The sequence below is a fragment of the Epinephelus fuscoguttatus genome, linkage group LG24 (assembly GCF_011397635.1).
Source record: "Epinephelus fuscoguttatus linkage group LG24, E.fuscoguttatus.final_Chr_v1".
Lineage (NCBI taxonomy): Eukaryota > Metazoa > Chordata > Actinopteri > Perciformes > Serranidae > Epinephelus > Epinephelus fuscoguttatus.
Window position 1 is genome coordinate 14,776,371 of NC_064775.1, and position 24,815 is coordinate 14,801,185.

The 24,815-nt window shown below is 41.7% G+C and overlaps 1 protein-coding gene across 3 annotated transcripts in view; it reads left to right on the forward strand.

The window, feature by feature from the left end:
* The window catches only part of atp11a (ATPase phospholipid transporting 11A), a 52,124-nt gene extending 27,946 nt beyond the window's left edge, over positions 1–24,178 (forward strand). Inside the window, exons 2-31 of one of the 3 annotated variants that reach the window (XM_049569967.1) lie at positions 1,939–2,061; positions 2,552–2,641; positions 3,108–3,188; positions 3,332–3,439; positions 3,916–4,044; positions 4,133–4,236; positions 4,335–4,382; positions 6,267–6,331; positions 6,854–6,935; positions 7,414–7,564; positions 7,653–7,850; positions 7,933–8,046; positions 8,146–8,205; positions 8,284–8,450; positions 8,578–8,649; positions 9,062–9,135; positions 9,286–9,389; positions 10,364–10,545; positions 10,924–11,175; positions 11,269–11,446; positions 11,540–11,642; positions 11,727–11,872; positions 12,161–12,220; positions 12,321–12,448; positions 13,352–13,487; positions 16,617–16,682; positions 16,833–16,936; positions 17,058–17,223; positions 18,714–18,817; positions 19,857–19,994. In XM_049569967.1, the coding sequence (XP_049425924.1) occupies positions 1,939–2,061; positions 2,552–2,641; positions 3,108–3,188; positions 3,332–3,439; positions 3,916–4,044; positions 4,133–4,236; positions 4,335–4,382; positions 6,267–6,331; positions 6,854–6,935; positions 7,414–7,564; positions 7,653–7,850; positions 7,933–8,046; positions 8,146–8,205; positions 8,284–8,450; positions 8,578–8,649; positions 9,062–9,135; positions 9,286–9,389; positions 10,364–10,545; positions 10,924–11,175; positions 11,269–11,446; positions 11,540–11,642; positions 11,727–11,872; positions 12,161–12,220; positions 12,321–12,448; positions 13,352–13,487; positions 16,617–16,682; positions 16,833–16,936; positions 17,058–17,223; positions 18,714–18,803 (3,381 nt within the window). In that variant the 3' untranslated portion in view covers positions 18,804–18,817; positions 19,857–19,994. The other 2 variants (XM_049569966.1, XM_049569968.1) reach the window with 2 other exon arrangements.
* The last annotated feature ends 637 nt before the right edge of the window (positions 24,179–24,815 follow it).

Below are 24,815 nucleotides of genomic sequence, written 5' to 3' on the forward strand. Positions count from 1 at the left end.
AAAAAGTAAAATAATCATTAGTTGCAGCCCTTGTGTTTTCTTAGGATTAATGGACCACAGGGAGATAATACACGTGTGTGTGTGTGTGTGTGTGTGTGTGTGTGTGTGTGTGTGTGTGTGTGTGCGCGCGTGCGCGTGCGTTTCCCAGAACCAGCAGGCCATAAAGCGTGTGTGTATTTCCAGTGCAAGCCCAGTCTTGCCTGTCCTGAATACTTTCAGCTCAAAGATCCTACTTGCATGTTTCAGGTTTAACTGGAGTATTGGGATATCACACCAGTAACCTCTTCAGTCTAATATCTATTAGTTCTTTAAATAACTGTCTCCTGGGATTAGTCGCTATAAGACATGTGACATTCTTTATTAGGAAACTAAATTCTTGGAATTGTGGAGATCCTTACCATCAGGAGCAGGAAAATGAGTATGAAGAGATGTCAGAAGAACAAAAGCTTTCAGGTGTCTTATCAGTCTGTATACATACACATGTGTGTGAGGAGGAGTGAGTGTGTGTGTGTGTGTGTGTGTGTGTGTGTGTGTGTGTATTCAGCATTCCAGTCTGAGTCACATGCAGGTCCGTGTATCCGTGGTAACAAAAGCTCTCATTCATGGGGGAGAAACTACTCATTCATTCTGACTCTCTGCAATCTGTTTCACCGTGTCACTGTGTTCTGTTATCAGTGTGTTGGAGTGTATTGATAGGGTGTGTGTATATGTGAACACATTGGATCATCATACATTTATTTATCTCCCATGAAAACTTTTTGTGTCTAAGTGACTAATGGAAACAACAGTGTTTTTTTAAACAGTGCTGCAGCAGGTTGCAATGTAACCACTCGCTGCATGTTTGTTCAATTTGTATCCACTAAAAGTGTTTGTTTTTGCCACTGACAGGCTCAGATTGCTCTTGTAAGTGTCTGAAAACGCTGTTGAAATGATCCCTACAGAGAAAGACCTTTGTGCGAAAGAATAAGATCTTTTTTTGCTTAGTTAGAAACAGACCTAAAATCGCCATCACCAAACCCACCAGACTCCATTTAAAAAAACAGTGATTTTATCATAGTATAACACACTTTATTTTACGACAACAGAAACAAAATAAAACTCACAAAAGTCATCTTGGGTTGTCTCTTCACTGTTCCAACAATCATCAGCTCCAGTTTGGTTGAAATAAACCCTTAATTCACCCGGTAAGATGTGGAAATATTTTGGATCTTTACACGCTTAAATGGCTGGTTTTTTTTTAATGGAGTCTGGTGGCTTTGATGATTGCGATTTTGGGTCTGTTTCTAGTAAAACAAAAAGAATCTTACTCTTCAACAAAAAGGTTGAATCTCTGGGGTGCTCGTGGCTTAGTGGATAGAGCAGGCGCCCCATGTACAAGGCTGTTGCTGCAGTGGCCCAGGTTTGACTCCAGCCTGTGGCCCTTTGCTGCATGTCATTCTCTCTCCCCCCCCCCCTCCCCCTTTATGGAGATAAAAAGGTTTATCTCCATAAGGATCCATTCCATAATGTTGCCAGACACTCCTAATAACAATCTGAGCCTGTCAATGGCAAAAACAAACAATTTATTCGTGAACATAAACTGATTTCATTGCAGCCTGATTTGCTGCTACTTGCTGCAGCACTCTTACTTGATACTGGACCAAAAACACTGGGTAAAAAATGTTTTGTTCCCATTCCTTACTTTGAAACAAAGACATGGGAAGATAGGGTTCAGGTTGGAAAATACCAAAGTTACCCTTTTAAATGTAGGAGTCCAATAAAAATGTCAAATTAGGTTTGTTTGTACAAATGTTTGATGTTTTATTTAGCTCTTTAGAGCTCTGTATCATCAATGCAAACTTCAAAACACAAGTTAAAATAAAAACTGACATTAAATGAAATGCACAAACATATGTATGCTCCCGCACACACTCAAACATGTCTTTTTTCCCTCTGCAGTGTGTTGGTGAGGAGAACTGGGTGGACAGCAGGACGATTTACATTGGACACAAGGAGCCTCCTCCAGGAACGGAGGCCTTTATACAACAAAGATTCCCCGACAACAGAATAGTCTCCTCCAAGGTCAGCGAAAACACCCACGCACACACAGATCAAAACACACAGCATAGATACTAGAAGAAAAACACACAACAGGAAACAACAGTTTTCACTGTAGCACTGTCCGGGCTTATGCTGTATGAGTGAGTTATTCTTGGTAAGAACACACACTGTGAGGAAGATTTTGGAAGAGCCGTTATTGTATTTATAAGATGGGACTCTCAGTATTTAAATTATTAAATTCAATCTGTTCTGCCATTTTAGACAGTGGTTTATTGATGATTTTAATGTCTTTTTAGTTTTGTAAAATGTTTTTTATGGCTGTGGTTAATGTTAGATTTACATTTCTTCCATTATACTGGATTATATTGAAGCCCTTATTGAAATATCCTAGTCCTACTTATGGTAAAATCAATGAAAAAGCATCTTATCATCTACTTTGTTCAGACCCTTCATGCATTTGGATTTTAACACTGACGCTCAATGTATCATTTGAACTGTCTCATGTCTCCAGTACACATTTTGGAACTTCATCCCAAAGAATATGTTCGAGCAGTTTAGGAGAGTCGCCAACTTCTACTTTCTCATCATATTTCTGGTTCAGGTAAAACCCTTTTCTGTTTACTTTTACGTTAATTACAGATATTTAAAGTGTATTTTCCTGTCTTTTCACTAGTTTTGTTCCTGCAAAGCTGCTTCTACTGTATGCTCGAATTAAATGGTTTCTGGGAGAACGTGCAACACCATGAATAATAATAATAACAACAATAATAACCCTTTCACATAAACCAAGGACAATTAACATGAAGAAAACAAGCCAAAAAAAGAACTGCAGCTCTAAAGTTTGACCCACTGTCATTAAATGAACCATTATTTGTTTGTGGGTGTGAGATGGGTGGTGATTAAGTCCATCAATACTTTGCTACTTCTTATTACCTCCCCGTAGAGGCCGGTAAAGGTCAGATATTACTTTGCATCTCTTTTTAAAGCTGTCTGTCATTTTGATGTAGTATTCTGCCCTAAATCTATGCCGGCCATTTAATTCTGTCAGTCTCTGTGTGTCACTGTAGTTGATCATCGACACTCCCACCAGTCCAATCACCAGCGGGCTGCCGCTCTTCTTTGTCATCACAGTCACCGCCATCAAACAGGTGAGACCCAGAGGTTTTAATTTCACTTTGCTTTACTTTGTGGGATATTGACATTAAACACCACACCACAAGCAAAACCTACACACTCCTCATCACAGCACCTTTACATCCCGCCCTCCTCTGTCTCTGTCTCTCTCTGTAAGGGTTATGAGGACTGGTTGAGACACAAAGCAGACAACTCTGTCAACCAGTGTCCCGTGCATGTGGTGCAGCACGGGAAAGTGGTCCGCAAACAAAGCCGCAAGCTCAGGGTACGTGTGTATGTCACGAGATAAATCACTCTCACCCCATATAACATGAACAGAGCTTTGGTGCATTTGTTTTATTGGCTCATGCCGAGGGATTTTCCTGCCACTGAGCTGTGTGTATGTGTGTGTGTGTGTGTGTGTGTGTGTGTGTGTGTAGGCCTATATTTGAGAGCAGTTGAGCTTTTAAAGTGTGTTATATTAATGTACGTTATGTAATGTATTCAGAGAGTGAAATTGCAGCTGAAATACCAGATGTAGAGGATCTGTTACAGGATCAAATGTCCCGTGAGAGAACAAATGTTGGTGACTGTTGGCTGAACTTGAGCGGTTTACAGGTGGTAAAGCAGAAGGTTAGCTTGTTAGGCAAACTGCATTAGCATAAAGTCCATTAGCAATACTAAAAGGATGATTGGAGACACTGCATCTGCAAGTGCCAGACACGGTGCATTTTTAAAATAAAAACAAGATGTCTGTCTCAGGTTGGAGATGTCGTCTTGGTGAAAGAAGATGAGTCTTTTCCCTGCGACCTCATCCTTCTCTCCACATCTCGAGATGATGGGACCTGCTATGTGACCACAGCCAGTCTGGACGGAGAGAGTAGCCACAAGGTGTGTACAGTATTTGTGCGCAGTTTTCATGCCAGCCTCTTATTTAGGCTCTTTTATTCACCCATACTGTACCTTCTCTCCTCTCTAGACGTACTATGCAGTTCAGGACACCAAAGCTTACATCACAGAGAAGGAGGTGGACTCCATCCATGCTACTATAGAATGTGAACAACCACAGCCGGACCTGTACAAGTCAGTGCAACACACATACACACACATTGAAAAAACACAATCCTGGCAAATGAATGTTTGAAACGTGTCTTGTTTCCTGTTACATCTGTCCAACACAGATTCGTGGGTCGCATCAACTTCTACATGGACAATGAGCCAGTTGCAAGGTAACTCAAAAGCTCTAATATACCACAGGAGTATGATCATTTTTCCCCAGTAAAGATCAGTTAATCAGTTTAGGCTGAGTTTTCCAAAAATCACTAAACTCCATATTAGTCCTCCAGATATGTTCAGTCATATTTAGTGGCAGCACTTTCACCCTGATACTGAAAACACACCAAACAGCATTGCAAAATTTGTCCCTTAATTGAGTTTGTTTCTTGTTAGGGGCCAGGCAGCCTAAGCTGCCAGGACCCAATTGTTTTGCTGCATGTTCTTCTTCATCTTCTTCTGAGGAAATCATACATCCCATGCGCGAAAAATCACCAAACTTTGAGCAAAGTAGAGCCCTGCGCTGGAGCCCGAGGCCCGAGGGGCCCGACAGCCCGACAGCCCGAGGGCCGGGCTTTGGGCCAATTACCACATCATTACCTCGGACACGGGCCGGGCTCTGGCTTTTTTTTAACCTGCCAATTAGAGAGGTGTGTGTTTGTGTTTAACCGATTTAAACGGCAACACTTGAACGCAGCAGCCGCTGTGCCTCTCTCTCTCCGCTGCACGTCACTCATCATATTGTAGCGTCTGCCAGGACGTGTGGAAGGATGACGCAGTTATTCGGCAAACCACCGTTTGTTACTGAACAGTACAGGCTACTGTTGGCCGTAAGCACGCCAAAACAACCACAAAACAAGGACTAAGCTGTAACGTTAACTCGAACCATGCGCTGCTGCTCTCTCCTCCAGCTCGCTTCACACACACAAGCACGCGCACTCACACAGCCCTCATCCTCATCACTCTCGCACCCCGCTCACAGAACATTGATGTTACAGCAGAACATTCACTGCAGGGTCGCCACAGTATTTTACTGATCCCTTTCATAAACACTGTGATAAGGTTTGTTTTGTTCGTGTTTGTAGCTTAGGCTTGGATAGACGTGTTTATTTGTTAATAGACCTGCCACCTACAATTTGCAATATCAGGTGCTGCAGTTGCATCACGCAGTCACTTTAAAAAACAAAATAATCAATTAAACAGCCCTGAAAATGCTTCAGACACTTTTCTAAATAATCTTAATATTGAAAGGGAATGAGGTCTATATAGACCTCCGACCTTATCTGGGTATATTTCGTTTCCTTTCAATATTAAGATTATTAAAGGTCCAGTCTCATGCCAGATGTCCTCAACTGGAAACACAAGACAATAGTCCTGATGGTGGCGCTATAGAAAGCCTCTAAATTTCAAAACTTCGGTCTCAGAAGTTGTGAGTTCAAGCCTCAGCTAAGGCAGAACGGACATTCTAATGTGAAAGTCCTATGTTCAGGCATCATGCTATGTGGATTAGAGACTACCAAGGTTAAAAGAATTATGATCCAGGCAGTTTTGTGGAGAGACAAATACTCTTCATCAACACTTTTCCCTGTTATCCCTTGTCTCTCTTCCCTGTTTATTTGGCTTAGCTATCAGTCAATATGCAGAGTCTATCCAATAGCTACTTTTATATTTTAAAAAATGTTTTCATCTTTGTCACCATGGATAATGTTTAGCTTTAAGCTAGATCAGGCCAGTTTGTTCATAATTGCTAGCAGTTAATGTTATTCTTACTTTCTTGTTCTTGAGTTTTTTCTTTCCTTTGTATATTATGAGTCTGATCACTTCAGCCACTCATCCACAATTTGAAGGGCATACCATAATTATATGAAAAAAAAATTGCCCAGCCCCAACCATTACTGCGCAGCAGCTATAATTACTTTTTGTTTCTGAGCAGAGGCTTACTTTCAAAATAAGGTCTTTGTTAGCAGGTGTAACAGAACATGTGTACAAGAATAAATGAATACAGCAGAACTTTCACAATTGATGAAACAGCCAGAAAATGATTTGTTGTCTCTTTGCAGGCCATTAGGAGCAGAGAACCTGCTGCTCCGAGGAGCCACACTCAAGAACACGGAGTACATCTATGGTAATGTCCCCTGAAATACACTAATATGCTTGGAAAAGGTGTTTGTTAAGATTTTTTGTCAAACAAAGTACGTGTATAAGCTTTTTCCAGAGCTATTAACTCTTTTCAGTTGGTGCAAGTATAAAACTTAAGTCACAAAAAGTTTATAAGGTTGCATATATGGCCATGACTACTTTGCAAACTTTATCCACTGACAAAAACTATGAGATGTGATTAAAAGGTTCTGGGAAAAGCTACTAAATGGACCTTGAGTTAAAGGTCCAGCGTTGTATTTAGGGGGATATACTGGCGCAGAAATGGGAGTGGTATAATTAGTATGTTTTCCTCTGCGTATAATCACCTGAAAATAAAAAATGTTGTTGCTAACGTTGTTTTCGTTACCTTAGAATGATCTGTTTATATCTGCATATGGCACTAGATACCACTAGATAATACACACTAGACCTTTGGGGTGTGTCTTTGTGAAACTATTGGTCAAAAATAAACTATTGTGTTCAACGTTCACCTCTACCTCCTTTTTAGCGGTTGCCATCTACACAGGCATGGAAACCAAGATGGCTCTCAACTACCAGTCCAAGTCTCAGAAACGGTCTGCAGTGGAAAAGTAAGTTTGCTGATATAAATATTCTAAGTTGTTTGTGGAGGAGAAGCTATGAGCATTGATTGACACCCACACACAGACAGTACAGTCTTTGGCAGCATCAATTAAAGCGAGCTTAGATAATATTTCTATTTTTTACCCATCCATCTATGAGCTAACTGAGCGGCCTTGTGTCTCTCTGGCTCGCTGCTCTGACTGGATCACTTTCTTTCCATCTGGCGTTGACATGCGTCTTGTATCCAGATGGCTTGTAGATATAACTGTCTGTAGGTGGATTACATTTACACTTGGCAACAGCGTCGCCTCATTAAGTCATTGAAATTGCATTTGTTTTCCTTTTGCCAAAATGAACTTGGCTAGGTGTAAATGTCTTAGCCGTTCTCTTAATACAAGTATCTGTTAAGTACAGTGTGTTACAGTCCAAGCTGCCTCCTTTTGAAATCCATGCACTTTTGTTTCTTCTCATTGTCTCCCCCTGCAGGTCAATGAATGCCTACCTGGTGGTCTACCTGTGTATCCTCATCAGCAAGGCTCTCATCAACACGGTGCTGAAATATGTGTGGCAGGCCGACTCCAAGAGAGACGAGCCGTGGTACAACGAGAGGACAGAGGCAGAGAGACAGAGACACATCGTGAGTCGGTCACACTCCCTCAATCAGGAGGTAAAATGATTTCTTCATCCTCTCTCCTCCCTCTCATCCTCCTCCTCTTCCTCCTCAGGTGATCAGGGCATTCACAGACTTCTTGGCCTTCATGGTTCTTTTCAACTACATCATCCCCGTCTCCATGTATGTCACAGTGGAGATGCAGAAGTTTCTGGGCTCCTATTTCATCATGTGGGACGATGAGATGTTTGACGAGGAGCTGGGAGAGAGAGCTGTGGTCAACACGTCGGACCTGAACGAGGAGCTGGGACAGGTAACAAACAACACTTGAAACAAGCTAAATGTTACTGTACCATAAAGAGAAGTCATGCAGAGGCTTTTCCTGCTGTTTCCAGGTGGAGTACGTGTTTACAGACAAGACAGGGACTCTGACAGAGAACAACATGGAGTTCATCGAGTGCTGTGTGGACGGACATGTTTACGTACCTCATGTTATCTGTAACGGACAGGTACATTTTTAGCTTTGTATGTTCTTACTCAGATTACTCTTGTGTTGTACTTGGGGCTATGCCATATATCTTAATGTCCTTAATTTGTGTTGTTGCTAGGTGATGCCTGGTGCAGCAGGTATGGACATGATCGACACATCGCCAGGTCCCGGGGCCAGGGTGAGCATAGCCTCAGTTTGAATATGTGTGTGTGTTTATGTGTGTTGAGGGGCTAACACTGCTGGCTGTCCACAACAGGAACACGAGGAGCTGTTTTTCCGGGCGCTATGTTTGTGCCACACAGTGCAGGTGAAGGAGGAGGAGACGGTGGATGGGATCAAGCACGGCATCCACCAGGGCAAGTCCACCTCCTTCTACATCTCCTCATCTCCAGACGAGGTGGCGCTGGTGGAGGGCATGAAGAGGTAGACCACACACACACTCAAAGCATTTAGAAGCATTTACTTTTTCTTTTTCTATTTTGTCATTCACATACACACATTCAGTTTGTTCACTCCATTTCCAGTAACAGTGCTTTGCTCTGTGCCGCAGGCTCGGTTTCACCTATCTGAGACTCAAGGACAGTCACATGGAGATCTTGAACAGGGAGGATGAGATTGAGAGGTCAGTGTGCCCCATATAATATGTTGTTTATCTCTTTAATCCTCTGCCACAAGTATCCTGTCAGCTTTTGATTTATAACTTTAACTCACACCTCTGATTAGATTATCCATGTTGGTCATTTCTCAATTGTTTTGTTGGCCATTTTGGACTCACAAGCTTAGTTTCAGCTTCAGTGTGCAATGATACATAACTTACATAGTTTTATTAGCAACATTATGGCCAGTGTATGAATATAGAGCAGTGATAAGAGCTGATCTGATCTGCATGTGCATTATTGTAATGGCACTGCAATAAGTGGGAGCAGCCTAGTAACTGCCGAAACCAGCAGCCTTCCAGCTGTGAGTGTTAATATAATATATAATATATTGAATGTAGCAAGATAACTTAAATGTTTGTGTCTTGTTTTTATCAGGTTTGAGCTGCTGGAGGTTTTGACATTCGACTCAGTCAGACGGAGGATGAGCGTCATTGTCAGGTCCAACACTGGTAATAGACCTCATACTGTTAATATGCATGTATATGGTTAGGTTGTAGGTGTATGGCGTCACTCTTCTCTTACACTGTTTCCCCTCTCTTTTTTGCCTGTGTGTGCGTGTGTGCGTGTGTGCGTGTGTGTGTGTGTGTGTGTGAGAGCAGGTGAGCTTTATCTGTTCTGTAAAGGTGCAGACTCCTCCATCTTCCCCAGGGTTATATCAGGCAAGGTGGAACAGGTCAGAGCTCGGGTGGAGCACAACGCAGTGGTGAGAGCACACGTGCGCACACACACACACACAATTCTTCTCTTACTATAGATTCATAAAATGACAAAAACAATTTTTCCGTTGCAGTATTATTCACACGATTCACCTTGTGAGAGTTTCAAAGGTTGTGTGACTTCAGTGGTTTAAATAGTTGGAGCACATGACCACCGTGGTTTCTATGGTTACCACCAAAGTAGATCAGTGGAACATGGCCCACTTCATTTAAGCAGTTGTTTTGTATTTAAGGTTCAGTGTGGTGAGCCAGAAGACAAAACTTGCCCTTCCAGTTTTTCTCATCAGCTGTGAGATAACATGTATTTTATGATCTCATTTCTCCACTCCTTCTGTCTGTTGTTATTGTGACTAACCAGGTTATACATAATCAAAAGAGAGAAAGAATAGACAGGACAGGAAGTGTGGAGCCGCAGTATGTGTTTCAGTGGCCTATTCATCAACTGATTGTCAAAAAGTCTCCTGGGAAATGAAGGAAATAACCAGCTGATGTAGAGGGAGGCAGGCGGAGGGAAAGCTCATACAATAACTGCAAACTGCAACACCCAATTTCAAAATAGTTCCCAAAATGGACGACAAATATAATGAGTTGATTGTGAAAGTATCTGTAAGAACTTTTTTAGTTCTCTTCACCCATAAAGATGAACTAAATAAAGTGAGATGAAGCTGTAGTGGAAACCAGGTCAGTGAGACTTGTGGTTGCTGCTGCAGATGAATCGTAGCTGTTTAGTCCAAACAGAAAGATTTGTGGTGGGCGTTGTACTGGAGAGGTTCGACTAGAAAGAGCATTTTCTTCCCACTCACCACACACTCACATCCAAAGCCCAAACTCAAACAAATATCTCTGTTTTGTTGTTTGTTCAGAATTTAAAAACACACATTTTAGACAGAACATGTAAAAAGAAGCCCACTGTCCCTTGATGTACCAGTCTAACCTAGTCTGAATCTCTCCTCTCCTCCAGGAGGGTCTGAGGACACTTTGTGTTGCCTATCGTCCCCTGAGCCCTGAACAGTACCAGGAGGTTTGCCACCTGCTGAACGGGGCCAAGTTGGCACTTCAGGACCGAGACAAACGCCTGGCCGAGGCCTACGACCTCATTGAGAAAGACCTGATACTGCTGGGAGCCACTGCTGTGGAGGACAGGTCGAGGATCTCTTTCAATTTCTTTAAGAAATCTAGTCCTTTGGTCTTTTATTACCATGTTGGTGTTGGGCCTGCACTTTTTGGATCTGTGCTTCAAAACAATAACTCTTTATTTTATGCAAGCTGCTACCATGACAAGTGCTGCCCCACTTCTTAGTGAGCGTAACTGGGCACCGGCAAGAGGCAGCTCAACCCTCTGATAGCACACTCGCTACTAAAGCAATTACAGCGCAGGCTTTAAAGGGATTGTCAACCCAGAGGGCATTGCAAGTCAACTCATGCTGCAGAAAGAGGCAGAGTGAAAATGATTCACTGTATGGCTCTGTCCTGCCTCTAATGAATACTTTTTGTCTTTTCTCCCACTTCCTTTCATGACAGGCTCCAGGAAAAAGCGGCAGACACCATTGAGTCTCTCCACAAGGCAGGTATGAAGGTGTGGGTGCTGACAGGGGATAAGATGGAGACGGCAGCTGCGACCTGCTACGCCAGCAAGCTGTTTCACCGCAACACCCAGATCTTGGAGCTGACCACCAAACGCACTGAGGAGCAGAGTCTTCATGACGTCCTGTTTGACCTGAGCAGGACTGTGCTGCGGCAGCATGGAGGCATGACCAGGGACACCTTCTCTGGGTGCGTGTGTTTACGTGATTACACCCCCAGCTTGTTAAAACTCGTAGCAAGTTGAGCGCCAGACAGACTTGTATTGACAGGTCTTGTGTTCAGTTTATCAGGTGACTGTACGGACTACGGACTGATCATCGATGGAGCCACGCTCTCTGCGGTGATGAGGCCCGCCCAGGAGGACTCCAACTCAGGGAACTACAAAGAGATCTTCCTAGAAATCTGCCGTAACTGCAGCGCCGTGCTCTGCTGTCGAATGGCACCGCTCCAGAAAGCACAGGTAGACTGAGTTGAAATATGAGTCACGCCCTGGAGTGATGCTTCGTGCCAATCCATTAAAGGTGTGACATCATCACTTCTCTCTTATTTCTAGATTGTGAAGCTGATCAAAGCCTCCGAGGAGCACCCAATCACGCTGGCCATTGGAGATGGAGCTAATGATGTCAGCATGATCCTAGAGGCCCATGTTGGCATTGGTTAGTACTCCATCCTGCAGTACGAAACTAAGGTGTTAAAATTATGTTAAATTACAATGACAAACTTTCGTCTGCCTCTCCCAGGTATCATGGGTAAGGAGGGTCGACAGGCGGTGAGGAACAGTGACTACGCCATCCCAAAGTTCAAACACCTCAAGAAGATGCTGCTCGTCCACGGACACTATTACTACATACGCATCTCTGAACTCGTGCAATACTTCTTCTACAAGGTAGTGTGTCTGCTTATTACATGAACTGTGTTTGTTTAAGGCATGCAGCTTGTATGTATATTTTATCTACATTTTTAATTTTATTTCTTCAGGGTTGTTTTTATTGTGAGAACGTTGCCAAGTTACAGCCTAGTTACTGAATATTTAGTTTCTAGTTGTTGTTTTTTTGAGAAAGGTGGTACGCCCCACTTTTGGACTCCAACCCACCAGTTGGGAAGCACTGCTTTTCATCATTTTTACATCTACTGACCTGCTTCCTGCTTTTCTCCTCTCATTTTCTATCCCCAGAATGTCTGTTTCATCTTCCCCCAGTTCCTGTACCAGTTCTTCTGTGGCTTCTCACAACAAGTAGGTACACACACACATATACACACACCAAACAAACAAAGCAAATAAAAGAATAAACGAAAGACTAAGACACTTAAATGCTGTGTGCCCTTCTCCCCAGCCGCTGTATGACACAGCCTACTTGACTCTGTACAACATCAGCTTCACCTCGCTGCCCATTCTGCTCTACAGTCTCATAGAGCAGCACATTAACATGGACATCCTGAAGAAGGACCCAACTCTCTACAGGTTTGTGTCGATATCTGGTAATGTGCAAACACAAAATCTACAACTATTACCTGACACTCTTTTCTTATTATGTAAGCTTCGTGCATACAGTGATACAACGTTGTGTTATGTAATTTTAATGGTGGAAATGAAGAGTTTCCAACAGTAAACAACAGCTTGGTGTTTAACCTCCTGGAACAGGTCGAGCACAAGATCAATATGACTCCCAGCACATGATGTAATATAATGTTTTGTGTTTGATTGGATTTTTTCAGAGACAGTGTTTACTTCAGCCTTTTGAGCAAAAGAAACACATATAGATTTCAATTTCGATAATAACGTCCCTTGGATATTGATAATGAACAAAGAGGTTCCAGACTAACCAGGCTATATTTCCACTCATAATACCCTCCACCCGATCGTTTATGTACAAAGTAATGGCAGAAGATTTAATATTTTCCAAAGCAAAAGAGTACACTAACTCAATATGACTCCAATAAACTGCAGGCATAAACAGTTTTTATTGATTTTTGGTCCATGCAAAGGAGACGTTTGCTCAGTGCGTTCAGATCAGGCCTCAGAGGGCAGAGCATTCCCACTTTAATAACTTGGTTTGATTGAGTTTGGTCAGAGCTCAATTTTTCACATGACTGGAGGAGGATGAATTCTCCTTTTCTTGTGGGATGACCCTCAAAATGCCCACTCTCGACTTCTGAGGGCACATAAATGGTCTCAGGTCATTCAGTATGTTAGTGTTTATATGGCGCCTGTATCAATGATGTATTCGAGAATATTTGTATATGAATGCTAAATCAAATTAGAATGTCTCATTGCAGTCAGCTAATGTAATATTGATCAGGAACTGTGATCGCTCGTATGAGAGGTGGTCATTCATACTGTTTACCGTCATCTTGTGTTTCACAGAGATATTGCGAAGAACTCTCTGCTGCGGTGGCCCATCTTCATATATTGGACCATCCTGGGTGTGTATGACGCCATTGTGATGTTCTTCGGTGCTTATTTCCTGTTTGACAACACCACCTTCACCAGCAACGGACAGGTAACGTCCACGTGTCAAAGACAGCTCCTGTAATTCAGTCCTTTAAAGTCAAAATATTCACAGGCTGCCTCATGACGACATTTAAATTTATATTAGATTGGAGGCTGCATACGTCAGTCGGACACATTTTGTTTTTGATTCCCTGTTTTTATAAGTTGTCAGTTTGCATATTCTCTACAGGCTCTGGCCTGTTGTGACACAGTTCTCTAAAACATATCTATAATTTGCTGCTTGTCATTTGTCTCCTTCTGTCTTTTTGGGTTGTTTTAAGTTTTTTAATGTACATAGATGTAGGAAAGTTTTCGCTGTGAATTTCAGCTTATTCCACCACTTTTTTTTTTAATCCCTCAGGTTTAATTTGTGTTAACTGCTGCCCAGAGTTTTTTTGTAGGTTAGTAAATTAGATTAATAGTGAAAATAAACCCCAAACTTCAGTTTAAGATCAGTTAACAATAAAAGGAAGAGAGTTTCAGTGGTCGTACACCTGTTCATATTGTCTGTACTTTAAAAGCCGATAGATGTTCCCCTTTTCACATTCAAAACGCGACAGCATGGCGGGTTTCCACCATCTTCCTCTGTGTTTCTCTTTTTGTTTCCTTTCATTTCCAAGCAGCGTAACTCTCCCAGAGACCTCTCAGACTGCTTTGAGTTGCTCAACTTCACTTTTATTTATGCATTGGGTTTTTATTCTTCTCCAGCCACAAAACAGTTGTTTATTTTGTTTTGATTTTCTTTTTCTGGCCTTCTCCTCTTCTTCTTCTTCTTCTTCTTCTTCTTCCTCTCTCCCTTACCTTTGTGTTGCTTTTTCTTTTTGCTTCTCTTTCCTCCTCCCAGCTAATGACAACCAACACACAGATGGTAAGCCTGTCCCTGTCTCTCTGTCATCTCTCCCTAGTTTCCAATTTCCTGTCTGGTCCCGTCACACAGCCTGATACCAAACCACTCATCATCACTGTTCATCTCATGTCCAGCCCCTTAGTGCTTGCTGTAGACACATCAACTGTAGGCTTCTGTGTAGTGACCTATGCTCATGTGTCCAGGTGTTAACGTAGTGATTGAACACCTTGGCTTTACATTCTGTGTGCATTGCGTGCATGTGTGTGTGTGTGTGTGTGTGTGTGTGTGTGTGTGTGTGTGTGTGTGGCAGATGCCAGGGGATAAATCATGACAGAAAATAGTTGCACTCTAATTTCCATTATATGACATTCGAGACATTTAGCCATCTTTCTAATCTAATTCTCCCTCAGCTGATGGAGCTTCTTTCAGAGCAGAAGAACATTGTCACATTTGCGGTCACTCTCTGAACCATCAGGACTATTTAAAGGCTTATTTGTAAAGAGCTAACAGAGGTGAAGCACCAGCAGGACCAAGGAAATTGGGAGTGATGTTCTGAAGCTTCTTATACGTGTAGAGAAAGTAAAATGTGAATTAAGTGCATTGAAAACTGTCTTTCAGTCAGAGATCAGTGCTGTGGAATTTGTTCTGTGGCACCAAGTGATTGTGTGAAGACCCGAAACACTTAAATGTGTCCAGTGATTGTCCATATACAGGAGACACTGGTGACAAATTTTTCGGAGGGGTCCTGGTAAATGGACCAAACTCCATTTTTAAGTGTCCACATTCATTCCTCCCCATCCAAGATATTTGTGTGAATTCATCATCATTAGTAATGACTGTAGAGTTTGAAAATAAAAGTGTCTCTTTTCGTTAGACTTTAAAATTTGACAAATTATAATCTGTCTGAAAATAATCAAAAAGTTATTTTCTCAGGAACCAACAAGTCAGAACAACAGGCAGCTAGAAAATGATACCAGTGTAACCAAAGTATGAAAGTAGGCATGGGGCAATATAAAAATGTCATCTCACAATTAACGCTGCATTATCCCGATATCAATATATGCTTAAAACTCTTTACCTTACATTTTGTGAAGAAGAAAACAAGCAACAAACTCGCTAATATATACAGCTATCATTTAAATAGCCAAACTGCCATGAAAAGGAGAGTTCAGGTCCAGAAAAGTGCCTGATATCTCTTTTATTCTACTAATAATACCGCAACAAACACTTTGAGACCCACTGGCTTTGTCTTGGCACTTGGATAATGTATAATAAGACAACAGTTTGGGGTAAATAGTATGTCTGTTGTAACTCATTACTGTCATGCTTCATTTGTCATGTCAACATCACAACCACCACATATTCAGGTGGCCTATAAAAAGCTTCATTTTTAACTTATCATGCTTGTCTTTATGTTTGTTTTTTTTTTAATTCTCTCTCATGGATGAGGCACATTTAAGGAAACAATGGCAAAAATTAAAATGTTTGAAAGTTTCGTGCATGTGAGGGTACGAGGTTAAGCCAGGGTGAAAGTTTCAGTGAACATTTAGGGTTAGCATTTGACACTGTGGCAGTCATCATCTTAATATCATTATGGTTATTTCACTAACACACGTTGGTATATTTACTGTAAAGATGACTAAGCAGTAGCTGGGATAGGTTCCAGCCCCCCACGACCTTCAAGAGGATGAAGCGGTTAGAAGATGAATGAATGAATGAATGACTAAGCAGTAAGATCTGTCTTATGTTGACAGTATTTTGAGGTATGTTGTTAATAAGACCTTAAGTAAGACCACATTTCCCTTAAATCCCATTGCCGTGAAGAGTAGAAGGCCTTTTACATAATTTCTCCTCAGCTGAAATAGATTTTTATATTTCTATTACACTCTCTGCCATTCCCAGAAATTAAGTTTTTCAGGGCAGGTTAAATTGCAGTTCACTTTTGCGATGTCAAGCAATACAAAAATAGTTACGTTATGTTTCCATGTCAGGTTGACATGCACATCACTTCCTCTGGTTGTATTTAAGCCATCTCACCCCACCTGTTTCCCACCCATCAGTCACCTGATAGTCTGTCCTTCACCTGAGCACCCTGCCATCTGTTTGATTGATTGATTCCTTATTGAATATGTGCACTTAAGTTTATCTCTGTGTACCATATCAACACCAGGCCTGTAGGCTGCTCTCAAACCACCTGAGTGCATTTAGTTGTGAAATTAACAGCTTTCAAATTGGATTTTATTTAACAAAACCAAAAATCTGACGGCATCTGTTGTCACATTGCCTCCGCAGATGTTTGGAAACTGGACATTTGGCACACTGGTCTTCACTGTGCTCGTCTTCACTGTTACATTCAAGGTAACCACACATACAGACACACGGTCTGCAGAGTATCTGCACTCACAGGAGCACCGGGGCAAGGTCGGATTAAACCTCAGCTGTATCATTAAAGTGAGCTATGACATTTGACAGGTGGAAGGTTTCCCCTCTCATCTCTCTCTCTTGTAGCTGGCTCTAGATACTCATTACTGGACCTGGATCAACCATTTTGTCATCTGGGGCTCGCTGATCTTCTTTGTGGTCTTCTCTCTGCTGTGGGGAGGAATCATCTGGTAAGTTTTGGAGAAATATATATATTTAAATTTCAGTTTTATGTCAAAGCCTGAAACCTAGAGAGCTAATGAGAGAAATATTTTGTGATTTTGTTGTATCCTCTCCTCTCCTCTCTTCCAGGCCCTTCCTCAACTACCAGAGGATGTATTATGTGTTCATGCAGATGTTGTCCAGTGGTCCGGCCTGGCTCAGTATAATCCTTCTGATAACAGCCAGTCTGCTGCCAGATGTGTTAAAGAAGGTCATCTGGAGGGCGCTGTGGCCCACCACAACCGAACGCATACAGGTGGGTCCATACACATATGCTCTGATTAGCAGGTATTTACCACCAGATAACTGACAATGAATTGCACTATTGACTTTTAAAACCAAAGAACATATTTGCCAAAATAATTTCATTGTTTTGGAAGATGTTCTAGGTCACACAGGGAGAACAGCGCCCTCTGCTTGTTGTGTTTTATATAACCAGTTTAGGAGATTGACCTGCTTATGACTTTTACCTTGTAAAGAACAAGATATTTTTGAGTAATATTTGCTGTAAATCATCTGTTTAAAGCTTTCTAGACTAACATATAATACTGCTTATGAACTGTGATGATGCAGTGTGTGAAATATCTAACTGATGGCTGTGGGTCAGCAGATGTACGCTGGCTTTGGCTACGTCCCGACTCTGTTGGATGTAAGTCAGTAAGCCTCTCTGTCTGTGTGCAGTGCTTCTTTATTGCTAAATCAGAGATGCAGCCATCATAGCTGTTATTCACTCGTCTGCAGAGGCTGGGAGTGGCTGCCATCCCCGGCTCTGGAGTCTAGTCACAGGGGAACTACTGAAAAGCACAGCACTAATGTTATTTTAGGTGCAGGTGCAGGACAATTGCCACCACGCTGCGCTATTATTATATTGAGTTTTGATAGTTGGATCAGCTGTTGAAGTGACATCAACCTTTTTAGGGTGTTGTAGATGTGTAGCCTGTTACATGTGTTTGTTTGCAGTGAGGTTTGAACTTTCTTAATTCCTTCCTACATGTCTTAAACTGCTCCTTTCCTTTAACCTTCCTAATAACTGTGGTTGTGGAGAGCTAATAACCGACCTCCTGGAACCTGTCGAGATATTTCTGATCCTGGAAGACAGACTTTATGTTCTTATCTCAGTAAATATGAACTTTTGCGTAAATTAATCATGTGGCATTTGGAAAGGTCTCACTGATTTAGAGCTTTAACTCTTCCCTCTCCTTATTCCCTCCTCCCTCTGAACTCCTGGCTCTTCCTCCTCCTCCGTGGCAGACTAAGCGTCGGTGCCTTGCCTCTGAGCCCTCCACCATCTTTATGCTGTCTCAGACTTCCAGCAGAATCAGTTTCTAACCCTGCCCTCCTAGAGGTGACCCTCTGCCTTTCCTCCTGTTTCTGTTTTGTGCAGAATCCCTCTCTCTCTCTCTCTCTCTCTCTCTCACTCTCTCTCTCTCTCTCTCTCTCTCTCTCTCTCTCTCTGTTTTCCTTTTTTTTTGCGTCCTGTTGCTTCTTCCTGCCAGTATTTTGCATGAATGGACTCTACTCTTCTTGCATGCCAGTGCGTCAACATCTGGATTTACCCTGTAGTGTACTGTAAATGTGGCATGTGATGTGTGGCCTTCATGACTCCTTGTTTAAGTCATCTATTTTCTTTTGCAACACTTAGGTTAGGCTGTGTATGTTTTCATGTATGTGGTAGACCCTTAATGTGTTTGTCTATATGTGTGTGTGTGTGTGTGTTTGTGTGTGTGTGTTTGCGTGTGTCCACAGCGTGTGCGGGGTAATAGAGGGTCTGAGAGGACCCTGACCTACCACAGTTCTGACTCCTTACTAGATGGATTAGCTGTCACAGAAGCCTAGAGGGCTTCAGCACGGTAAAACACACACCCCGCCACTCTCTGTGTGTGTTTAATGGTATTGGTGGGTGGTGTTAACATCCTGCTGTGGTGTGTGGCTACACAGGTTTGAGAGTTGTATCTCACTAACACATGGGTATAGTGTGAGTGTTTGTAAGAGTCATAAAAGTCTGATGACCCAAAATTCTCCAGGTATGTATATATAAAACACTTGTATCCTGTTGGGTGATTCTGTACATGGAGCTCTGGCGCCCTCTAGTGACACATTTCAGCCTTGCTGCAGAGTTGGAAGACTTTACACACACTGGGGCTGAATATTCATGCATGTTTTTAAGTTATGTTTCCATTTGCATGTTTTGGTTTCGTTCTGTTATGGTGTTGTATGGTGCTGCAGTATTTATTTCTTGTACATGTACTTCATTTGCTCGGGTTGTGTCGCCTGTGTCGGCACAGGATGGACAGGATGCTTTCATCACAGCTGGCCAATTAGATTAAAGGCAATGCAATACTTTATTAATTAAATCATATAAATAATTGAATTGTCTGCTGAGGCAGATTTGTGTTTAGGCTCAGGTTACTGGCAGAGGAAAGTGTCTTGTTTGTTGCAGTAGATCATTTGGCCTTTGTCCCTGCAGCTGTAACCTCCTGATGCTCATGCATTAAAGGGGAAAACCACCTAAATTAAGACATCCAGCATGTTGTTTTCATGGTCTAGGAAAGTTTAATTAATATTCATGAATATGAGCTACTCTGTCAAAGCCAGAAACCAGAGAAGTAAGTGTCAAACTTATGATGTCATAGAGTATAAAGTCTCATTCTGTATTGTAGGACTAAGATTTCCATTCACTGGAACTAAGGCTTAACCCAAACCATAAAAACTAGAAGACTAAAAGTACACAAATATATCCACAGTTTGATTTTTGGCCAGCTGGGATAGAAATGTCTCCTCCACCTTCTCTCAGAGAGCCCTCTACAGTACAGTAACCATCTTCTCTGTCGCTTTATATCTCCTCTCTCCCCCTCTGCCTCCTCTTCCTCCCTCTTTACACTCTCACAGAATGCTGATAAACTCTACAAGGGCCAGCTGTCCGAGTTCACCCCCCTGGCGTCTCTCCATGCCCCATCCAAAGCTGGCAGCCACCGGCGAGGCTCGGGCAACCAAAGGAACGCCCCGAACCCACGAAGGTCTGCACCCTTTACCAAGAAAATCATGTTCACACGCTGGCAAAAAACGCCAGACTACAGCACCTTCACCCCTCTCCTCCGATTCGCCGATGGCTCCCGTCACACAAAGCGGGGACACGCCTACAGCGGGGCGGGGCCTGAGACCTCAGTTTAATTTATTTCTGTCGGGTGTTTTTCTAGTCTTATAATTCTGATATCAGATAGAACAGCATCAATAAACTGGTCCAGAAGCTGATCAGGTCTCTGGAAAGTAAAGTTGCCCAAAAGTAACTGGTGTAGTTACGTTACTGGAGTCAAATAACTGACTATGTTGCTAATAGCAGGTAATCCAGCTGTAAGGGATTACAATGAAAGTGACCTTTACAACTGCTCCCGAGTCAGCAGCCAAGTACGGCACAAAGCACTATGGGACGGCTCTGGGAAGGACTCCATCCAAAGGGCCTCACTCGCCGCCACAATGTGCAAAGGGCTCAGCGTATCGATGTCACAACAAACAAACAAACAAGAATCAAGAGCTTTGATTTCTTAAATCACTGAAAATGTGTGCACTGGCCCTTTAAGGCTGCCTGGCTTCGACAGTTGGCAGCTGAAGTGTACTTGACGAGTGTACTTTTTAAAAAACAGTTATGATGTGTTGTGATTGTGCTGCTGCTGCTGATGATGATGATGATGATGAGGACAGTAACAGTGCTTAAGCCAACTCCAGCTTTCTCTGACCAAACATTTTCTTTTCTTCATTCCTACCATCTCTCTTTATCTCTCTCTCTCTCTGTCTGTCCTGCCTCTTTTCAGGTGTAACTGGTGTTGCCTGTGTGCAAACATATTATCCCGAAATACTCCCTAGGACTCTACAACATTGTAAGGAGGGGTGTAGTAGAGCAGTAAAGCCTAAGTGTTGGAGAGGTGGATCTGAGTCGGCCTTTTTCCTGATTCACAAGTCAGTGTATGTTATGTCCTAACGAAAGAAAGACCGACTTTAGCTGCACATCCAACACTTAAGCTTTCACCTGTAGGTAGTCTGGAGTCATTGAAACAGATGTGTGTGTGTATATGTGCTAATAGCTAGCAGTCATGTCACTGTGTATGTCGCGTTTATCTCGGCAGGATCCCCGTCTTTCTTATTGTCTTTAAAGCACTTTAACTCTCAACCTTCTTCTTATATGTATCTGTAACGCTATATACAGAGACTAATCTAAGTTTTTATGGCTTTGAAATGACAGAAATAGAACAAATGGCTACATGATGGCTTCCCAGCTGTTTCTCAATGCCTTAAATCACCTTGTAAATACCACATTGTCCTCCACAGAGACCTTCTACCAAAGAAACAGAAAGACAATGTGACAACTGATGGATATAGTGTAGTGCTGGGTAAAGTGTGTGACCTGTACGTCAATGTACACACTCATGGTTCTGTAAAACACGTTAAATGAGAGTGGCCACCACAAAGAATATTACATTTAGTAAACGCCATTAACCTTTTCACGCATGAATTATTCAATCAAGTAAGTATAATTAATGCATGAAATGGTTTTTAATATGGTGATAGAAAAATACAGTCTAAATCTGATGTTTGAAATGTGGGGTGCATGTCAGCTGTCGAGCTTTGGGGGCTAAATTGCATACTGTTTTACCTTACTTATGTTTACTTTCCTCAAAGCACCTTAAAAGATAGCACGTCCTTACTGAGATAATCACAACACAACAGAAGGATTCCATCAAGTGCCCCAAACTACTTGTCGCCTTAAATCGATATGCAGTTACTGGGAGATTCGATCAATTTGACATGCAGCCATTTGTTGATGAGAACACAGTGTGAAGTTGGAGATCTCAGCCTCTTAGCTTAGCTTAGCTTAGCTTAGCTTATCATAAAGACTGGAAGCAGGTCCACTTAGCAGCACCTCTATAGCTGGTAATTTCCCAAATGTCAAACTATTTCCAGAGGTATGCATTGATAAGCTAGATGATACCCATTCATTTATTTTAGTATTTTAGTTTACAGCATCTAATAGCTCCATGTTAATGCTCTTACAAGCCTTATGATGTTGTTAAAAGACTCTAATGTGATTCTCTACCTTGAAAAGAGCCTTTGCAGTGCATTGAATTTTGTCTGCTTCATCTTTTATCCTCTCTCTTTCTTTCTAGCCATCTCTCTCTTTCTCTCTTTCTTTTATTCTTTCTCTGGTGAAGTGGAAGTTTTCCTACCTCTGTGAGAGCCACCCGTCTGATCATCATCATCCTAACGTGTCTCCCCTTCTACATCTTCTTCATTCATCCATCCATCTATCATTGTAAGACAGAGTAGAAATGATGTTTTTTATTCTACTTTTATTACTTCTATGAACCAAAGCCTTGTTGCTGCTAGAGATACTTTTAGCTGCTTTAATATTAGGTGCCTTGTTGTAGTTTCTTTGTCTCTGCTGAACTGTCTTTGCTCGCTTTATGGTAACTTTACACCTAATATTAGACTTCTGGATCGTGTAAAAGCACCGCAGATGATGTATGAACGGATACGTGACTGAGAGAATGGATATGTGAGTGAAAAGGTGAATGTAAAAAATCAGTTTTACACAGGTTATCCTGTCCAAGGAACAAACACAGCACTAAAATATTACAAATGATGCACAATCAGTGAACAAATAATTACTTATTGCACCAAAACATTCAAGTTATGTTTAATATCTGTTTTTTATTGTTTATATTCCAAATGTTTTATATATGTCCAGGAGGGCATCTGTCTCAAAATGTTATTTTTATTGTTTTCTATTGCGTGCAATGTGTAAAATTCCCCTTTACCACATTAGTGAGTGAAGGTCTCACTGAGCGGTCAGAGCACACTGGAAATATCTCAGTCTGATGTGATGTTAATCTTTACTTTAATAAGACCTCGGATCTATCAATGTTACAAACTGAGTTTTTCTTTACTAATTATTCAGTGTATTTTTCCTTTTAATTTAACATCTCTGACTTCTCAGAATTCTGGTTTTCTATTTCAATGTTTATGTAAAAATAATGGTAAAGCAAAGGGGTTCTTATACTGTTGTGGTAAAATGCACAGAATTTCATCCTTCAATTTGAATATTAAAGGGTCATTTCACCCAAATTACACAAGAAAAAAAAGCACATTTTCTCACCTGTCATGGTATCTGGCCTTGCAGATTGGAAATTGTTTCTACTAAAGAAGTGGTTCCTATGAAAACTTTTCACAGTAAAAGTCTGTGGATTATCCAGAGTAGCATGGATGCTGTTTTCGGGTGGAGACAGAAATCCCAGAGTGATAGCGCACAACAAGAAAAACAAAACTAAAACAAAAGTATCTGCATGGATAGACAGCTCAAGTTGAAATATTGCCTTGGATGTAAATGACCCATTGCAACCAACCTGACCTCAGAGCACTAGCCATGTGGTAGTGGATGACAGAGTGCCGACCCAAGTCCACAAGAGTTGGAGCCTAGCCTGACCCGAGCATTAGAGAGTAGTAACCCAGCCCGATTCAAACCCAACAGGCGTTCTGTTTTGTTAACGTCCAAACCCGACCTCAGCCCAAGAGTAGTAACCGAGTCGGACCCAGACCCATCAGACATTCTGTTTTTTAATGTCCAACCCTAGTCCTACACAGTTAAGGCAAGCACTGTCCTCCGATATTGCTTGAGGCAAAATATGAAGGACCAAGTCAAGTAGGCCGAAACCGAACATTATTTGTGAATATTTGTCCAACCCGGGCTTGGCCCATCAGGTCCCATCAAGCTCGGGTCAGGCATCCACACTCCAGTGGATAAGTATTACAATTGTCTTGGTCTTGCATTCAGAAGTCATGTATGATCCCTCCGTCACAATCGGGAATCTCTTATTGGACATTAAAGTTTCTACCTCTCTATTCATGAACAAATCCACTAAATCCTTTATTGTGAGATACAATAGGATCAGTTCTAATTATTGGACCATGAACATAAATTACTGAACGAATGAATGAATGAATCACAAATAATATCCATTGTTACTGTAGTGCGTTTTTGTACGTCAGAGATCATGCTACCTTTTTTTACGTTCTGGAGACAGTATTTGATGTGTGTCTTATTTATGTAGAAGAGTACTGGAACAACCAAACTGAGTTGTGTGACAAAACAACATTGGACATGTATGTATGCATAGCTTTAATGCTTCAAAAAGATTTCTGTGGTGTTAGCTCACATACAGCCCTGCACTGAACCGTCTTGTCTGATGATTGACACTTTGCTGTAGAAACTTTCAAAGCCATTAATGGTGGATTTAAGGTCTTACTGTACCAATCGCTCCTGTCCTAACTGTCCTGATCTTTCAAGACCACCTAAACTGACAGCCTTCGAACAGAATGTTATCGTTCTCTTTTACAATGTATTGTTGTATAGTGTTCTCATAACCAACAGTATCTATAAATGACTGTATACTCAGATACAGTACATACAGTATATAAATGTAGTTATGTTAATTGATGTACAGTTTTGGGGTCTTTTTATATACAGTTTTTAACAGAGTGATATCAAGATTTACTTGTGGATTTTTGCCAACCTTTCTGTAGCTATCAATGGCAAACAAACTGTACATTTGCTTGAAAATAAAAGCCAGAAGTGGAAATATGACAACCTGAAATAATGTGGTTATTTGCAGCTGCACTTCATGCATCAGCCACAGGGCTGCAGTAGAGTATTTCTGAAGTGTCAGACCCTTTTGAGGCCTTTTAAAGATCTAAGTTGACAAAATTGACCACACCTGGGGAGTTTCTAAATATCTGAAGCTGATAAGATACAACCAAAAGGATATTTCATGATAAGTTCAGAGCATCTAACCAACCTTT